The sequence below is a fragment of the Talpa occidentalis genome, unplaced genomic scaffold (genome assembly GCF_014898055.3).
Source record: "Talpa occidentalis isolate TD23 unplaced genomic scaffold, MPIMG_talOcc4v2.1 talOcc4.7, whole genome shotgun sequence".
Taxonomy (NCBI): Eukaryota; Metazoa; Chordata; class Mammalia; order Eulipotyphla; family Talpidae; genus Talpa; species Talpa occidentalis.
In genome coordinates, this window is record NW_023605083.1 from 40,663,125 (window position 1) to 40,670,260 (window position 7,136).

Sequence of the window (7,136 nt, forward strand, 5' to 3'; positions counted from 1 at the left end):
TTTTAGGGTTGAGGTCATCGGCAGATTAAACAGTAGGACTAAATAACATTTACAAACTATAATGCTACTTATTTTGAGCTTTTTCATCAGCTGTATTAGAACTACACTGTAAATAAAATTTGGTCTCCTCCATCTATACAGAATATGAGTAATTCACTTGTGAGTTTTCTTACTTTCTTCTCCACCATTTTCTTATTGTCCTATGGTTGCATATCTGTTCTTTGTTTCAAAGTGTGAAAATAACACTTCCAAACCCTGAGTAGAAGAAAAAGAACTAAAAGAAACTCAAAGACTATTATCTACTTTGATTTTCTTAAATGATTTTAAAAATGGATTATATAGTTTTGATTAGTCTCCCTCTTGATCAAATAGCATATTAATTCAGTTGAATTGTGTTACTCAAATTTAGCATTTTTAACAAGGAATCACAATAGTGTAGCTCAGGTCAATGCAATCTTCAGACTTTTTTTATGGGGTTATCTCTGAACCTAACTTTGTGTTTATTAAAGTTGCATTATATACTTTTTGTTCTTGGACATTAAATATAGTATGTATGGGATTCTGTTTCCAAAATTTTGTTAGCCATTGCATTAATTGAAAGAGTATAAAATTAAAAAAAAAATAACCAGTTCTGTGTTGATAAATTACATAATATGTATTAGTTGTTCAGCAAATACCAGTTGAGCAACTCCAGGCATAGAGTATATAAGAAGGATTCTTCCATAGTGGAATGAGTATAGGGTAGGGCTATATCTGAAACCTAGAGGAGGCAAAGTGTTAGGTGAATTTGTGTAACATGCTTCATGTGCCTTTTTTCTCACATCAATTGGCAAAAGTACTAATTAACATTTTTAGAACTAATGAAAGCAAATTTACAGGACATTTTTAATTAATTCTGTTTACTTACACTGAATTTTAATTTTATGAATAATATTCTAGGGAAAAAAATTAAGCAACACAGCTGTACCAGAACATGGCAATAAATTTCAATATTTTAAGTATGTAGCAACTGAGGATATCTTATCTCATTAAACCAGAGAAACAACCCAAAAACCTAAATTTATTATTATTGCTTTTTAATGAAGTAGACCATATTTGAAGCAATCTCAGAGTGGTTGTATTTAAATGCGACAGAAATGTGCTATAGAACAATTGTTACTGGAATCACTAATTCCAGATGCAATCCATGCACAGTTGTCTGCTGATTAATAATGCAGGGGAAATCCTCAATATTTTACTGATTAGTAAAGAAACTAATTTTGCCTATCTTTGAATTGCAGTTATTTTGTGCACATTCTTATTCACAAAAATTCTTGTTTTTTGCCTATCTTTGCATGTCATTATTCCTATAGACTGTTAGCATAGACATGCAAATAATTGCTGTTTTGTTATATTTATTTTCATCCATTTTTGCAGATATCTTGCTATATGATGGTTGTATATTTTCTTTTTACAGAGATTAATCCAACAGTTCCTGTCGAAAAGACTTATTTTACAAATCAACCAGGTGACACCCATCAAAATGTGGTTGTTACTGAAGCAGGTAATTAGTTCATCTGACACCTAGATCAGAAACAGAAACTGATCTTTTAAACTGCTGTACATTGACCTCAACTTTTCTTGTTGTTTGATGCACTAAATACGGCGCTATGGAAATTTACTTTTGAACTAGATTAGAACAAATGACAATAGGCTAGTTTTTGAATAAAAGAAACTTTTTTCCTCCAATGTTTTACTTTAAATGGTAGTATCTAGGACTAAGTAAATTCATTTTAAAACCTGGACCCCCAAGGCACTTCTCCAACATTATGAACTGTGATATAAACTGGCACATTCAGGGACCAACAAATAGTGGTGTGATGGTGAATGTTTAGAGATGGTCTGGGATGGGTGTGGCTATATAATGAAAGCCTGCTATGTAGCCTTCGCAGATTTCCATGGCGTAAATATTCCCATCTTGACAAAATCCAAGCTACCACCGTGTAATAGCAGTTAGGGAAGAATGCACGCCTCAACCCAGCTGTCTCTACCACACAACTGTCTGCTACAGAAACAAAATTCACTCTCAATGCGAATTCCAAGTCAGTCAAAAGCAGCTCTTAGGCTAATTTTGCATGGATCCATGCCAATTAACAGAAATGTCAATTTATCTTAGTTGTTTTGTTATGATGGAACCCCAAACCCAAGTCTCAAAATCTTCCCCAAATCCATCAAAGAGTAAGAAACACTCACTTTTTCTTTACTATTATGTATATGGGATCATGATGGTATTTTGGAAAGAAAAGGAAACATTTCTTGAACATTTAAATGGTTGCAGTCACTTGTTAGAGGTTAAAGAGTAGGTGAAAACAGCAAACTCTTCCCCAAATATCCCATCACTGGACCTCAGTTAATGTATCTCCTATAACCAAAGGAAGTGATGTGCAGTTTAATGGCCAATTTGATCTAAGTCTGGTCCACTTTGGCAAGAATTGTTTATGTTGATTATAATGAAGATTTCGATTTGCTAACTAAGTACTTAGTTTTTCAATTTGCTTTTCTTGTATGAACATGAACCTAAACTGTAGGGCTTTTAGTTTTGTAGTTATCTGATTTTAAAACCATGCAAAATATCTAAAGCTAATTAAAGGTATCAGTAGCTAATTACATTAGAATATTTTCCCTTTTATGACATTTAAAAATGGTTAATAAAGTTATTTTAAACTGTAGGAGTTTAAAAAATGATTCATTTTAGAATTTAATTAATATCAAGCCTTTATGCCTGTGGAATTTTTTTTTCTTTGTGTTATGACTTATCATCAGCTAGTATTTGCCTATTTTGTACTAATTTCAGAGTATTACATGTCATCATGCCATTGAACTTACTGGCGAAGATAATTGCACTTCCAGTAAATCAACAATTATTTTAATAGTGATTATTATTCTTTAATAATCAGTGCTTAATTTCTCTAAGTGGTAACTGAGGAGGATTTACTGAAGTGAAATAGCTAAGATTAATAATACATTAAGAAAATTTGTCACCTGAATTATAGATTTAATAATGGACATTGAAGTGGGGCATTGCAACTACTGCAGCATAATTTTGTTTTTATTTTTTACCAAACATGAATATATACTTAGCTAGATTATTCAGTATTTTGGGAAGAACTTTGCTTGCAATCTATTTATTGATAATAATTCTATCTAACCTTAAATGTTTGCAATAGTTTTATAAAATTTTAATGTTAGTCACTTGCCTCAACTATGTTTTTACACTAAAACTGTTTAATTTTATAGGCATAATTCCCAATCTAATTTATGTTGTTATACCAACGATTCCACTGCTGTTACTGATATTGGTAGCTTTTGGAACCTGCTGTTTCCAGATGGTACATAAAAGGTAATTACTATACTGTCTCTTTTTTTTATTAAGTGTAGGCATTCATCTTAAACTTTTCAATCTTGTCTCAAGTTGTATGCAAGATTTGATTGTTCTAGATGCTCTTTGAGTACCTTTCCAAAATGTCAAGTTGTAGGCTTCTGTTTTATTTCAAAATGATCATTTAAATGCAGGAAATAAAGCACAATGGTAAATATCGGTCATTTTTAGTAGATATCTTGAAATAAAATGAAATATCTTAACAAGATGCTTGAGCATTCTCTTTTATGATTATTTGAGCATATCTTTGAGTTACAGGTGAGATTTTTTTTTCCATTTGTGTCAATTTGTCCATTAAATTAACAGATTAATGAATATAAATTTTTATCAGAGGAAAAGAGGAAAGATGTTGGATTTAAATAAGAACATGTTTCCTAGAATAAACTAGACACTTTTTTAGAGTTTTCTAAATTAATATCGATCAAGCAAATGTCTCCATCTACAAAGAGACTGCAAGTGAAGACATATTTCTCTTTTGATTTTACTTCATCTTTTTCTTTTATGACATAAACTCTCAAGAATCCATTAAGTAACACAAGCCCCCACCCCCCCCCACCAAAAGATGAAAATTCTAAATGGTTCACATGCATTTTTAAAAGAATCCAATCTAAATTCAGTGGTTGTATAAACGAGGTATCTTGAGTAATGATAAGTAAAACCTGGTAATAGTAAGTAAAATTAATAATACCTAAAATTAACACTATATTTTGTGTACTCTTGGCCTTCCAATATTTATGTGAAACGTAGTAAAAATCATTTCCTGCCATAATCCCCCACCCCCTTTTCTGTAGAGGTAACATTAGTTTACAACATGATATAGGTTTCAGGTGTCATTTCTTACTCCAGCAACTGTATATTTCACAACATCACCTCTACCAAATGTCCAATCATCACCCACCGTCATGCTATTCTATCCCCCTTTCTTCCCATCTGGTAACCACTATTCTATTATCAGAATCTAAGAGTTTTTGTTGTGTCCTGACTTAACTAATAAAATAGGTAGAAAGATGGCTTATCACTGTGAAATCTATAAAGTACAGAGAAGATTTGATATAAATACTGCCTAGACCAGCTTCACTGTTGAGGAGCTGCTAATGACAAATCAGCTTGAAAAAAATGATATGAAAAATATTATATAGACCTTCATATTTCTAAAATAAAAATTATGAAACTACCATTAACTAAGTTTTTTTTTTTTTCCTGAAGTTTGTTTTCCTTCTGCCAAATAGTATATTATGGTGAGTCTATTCTTCCTAAATTTTCCAGACTTTTACACCTTGAAGATCTATGGAGTTTTCTCTTGTTAGAAATTCTCAGAGTGGGAAAATAACCAAAGTAGAGTACCTGCAGATGCCAGAATTAGCTTTGAGCTTAATTCATTCGTTCTTAGATCCTGCCATTTTCCTTTCTTCCAGGAAAGCAAGGAGAAACTTCATCAAAGACTCAACTCCATTATCATCTGAATGCCTTGCAGAAAGTTTAAATTCCAATCTGGTACACATGATGGTTTCTGTCATTCCATGTCATGTTCAAAATAATAACCCTTGTTTCCTTAGCTAGTAGTGACTCAAAATACTAACACTACACAAAAGTCACATTAATAACTTAACCACCTTTTTTTCCTACCATTAAAAAAACTGTCATTTTTTCATAAACTTTGCTTGACTTATTTTCCATTGATGTTAGATGACTTCATGGATAAAGAATTGTTCAAACTATTTTGATGTACATGTCCAAACTGTAATTTGGTCATAATATTTTATTAGTAACAAGTCCTCAGTTAAATTGAAGTTAAGTAATATTAGAAAACTCTATCACTCAGGCTTGTTTAGGAAATGTTCTTTCTTTGAAATTCTCCAACATCTGGTAAATGGAGTGTGACTGGGATGAGGCAGAAAGAATGCCTGCATATTCTAGAACAGATGTTAGAGGAGAGCAAGGAAGTTCAGAACAAAATTAACAAAGACAGGAAGTGGCTTGTGGTTCATGTGAGAGGTTCTAGTTTCTTAAGAAACTAGACCAATGAGAATCTAGACCTTTGATAGGTAGTCTTTGATAGATGATGACTTGAGTTAACTCAGGAACAGGATTGTTGTAGGAGCCTACATTGTTGTAGGTCATTGTTATATTACCACTTCATGGAAAAAGGAGTTAGAATCACCTCAGCCTGAGGCATAGGCTGGATATATGGACATGAATTCTCACTCTGACAAGAACAATGTTCTATCTCACATCTAGATGAACTCAGATACTCAAATTATCAAGGCCTGAATCTGCTTTCAACTACATTGGTTTCAGAAACTGACACAAAATCAAACTTTTAAGTGAGTTAACAATATGACAGGAAAACCAATGGGAGGAGAGGAATGAGAAGGCCCTTAGACTTAAGACAAATCCATTATTTGATGTTTAGCATTAAATGCATCATATGTTAAGAAAAAAAGGTTCAAAAAGCAACATCTCAAAAACTATTGATCAAAATTTATTGGGGATTATTATAAAAAGTTTTGTGTTGTTTCAGGAGTTTGTGTGTGTGTGTGTGGGGCATGGTAAACTATGAAGGGCCAAACAAAGTTCTATGTTTTTTTTCAGTATTTTATATGAACTATTTGCCATCTTCATCTACAAGAATAATATAGAATTTTTTATAGGAATAAAAATTATGCTGGTGAGAAAAGGACCCTTCGGTAACAAGGGTCTGGAGAGATCACCTTTGGACAAAGACAGGTCTAGACTGATAAGATGTCTCATGCATTGAACTTCTTATGTTTTTCAGTAAAGGAAGAACCAAAACTAGTCCAAACCAGTCCACACTGTGGATTTCAAAAAGCACCAGAAAAGAAAGTGGCATGGAAGTATAATAACTCATTAACTTGGCTCCAGAAAAGAAAACAGAGATTTATAATTCTGGATCTGTGTAAGGAATGGCATCAGAACATTAGCTTGGAATGGCTTGAAATCTCAAAGAATCAGCAAGATGAACTGTAAGCTCCCCCTTGAGGCAGATATTAAAATAATTTTTATATGTTTATTATTTCATTAACAAAATACGCTGTGCTAATAAAGGAGTGAGACATGCTTATTTTGCTAAAGGATGCACCCAGACTTCAAATAAATAGAATGGACCACATAGATAAAATTGCTATCAACACATGAGAAGTATATGTGTTGGAAGCAGTTATTTTTGTTTCTCTTTTCATAGGTTATAATCTAGTTAATGTAATGTAAATTGTATTGAAATTTACATTGTGCAAAAAATTTTACCTTTACATAAGTGTTTGATAAAAATGGACTGTTCTAATATTTATTTTTATGGTGTTTCATTTTTCAATACATGCGGTTTTGATTAAAGGAATTTATCACTGTTGTCAACTGAATTTACACACACATACAAAATATAATATCATAAAAAAGTTTCTTTTCTAGAAATGGTTCATCTTCTTTCAATTTCTCTGCATTTGGTCAGACAATGCTTAGGAAATCTCTTCAGAAATAAGAAGTTATTTCATTAACTGTGCTATAAATCTACTTAAATATTTTCCAAAAAGGCAAGGATTGTCTAATTTCAATTGTGCAAGACACGTGCCTTACAATTTATTTTTAGTTTTAATTTAACAGATTTTGTAATAACTTTATTAAAAGCTAGATAAACAATAATACAGTCGATCTAGAACAAAAGATGCAGCATATACAATGTAAATCATATGTCTTCACATGT

General features: G+C 31.9%; 1 protein-coding gene across 1 annotated transcript in view; it reads left to right on the forward strand.

Moving 5' to 3' along the window:
* Positions 1-6,721, forward strand: part of LOC119231387 (chondrolectin-like) — a 17,174-nt gene extending 10,453 nt beyond the window's left edge. Inside the window, exons 2-4 of the mRNA XM_037493161.2 lie at positions 1,457-1,543; positions 3,277-3,379; positions 6,195-6,721. Coding sequence (XP_037349058.1) covers positions 1,457-1,543; positions 3,277-3,379; positions 6,195-6,279 — 275 coding nt within the window. The 3' untranslated portion in view covers positions 6,280-6,721. The remainder of the gene's footprint in view (positions 1-1,456; positions 1,544-3,276; positions 3,380-6,194) is intronic.
* Positions 6,722-7,136: the final 415 nt, after the last annotated feature.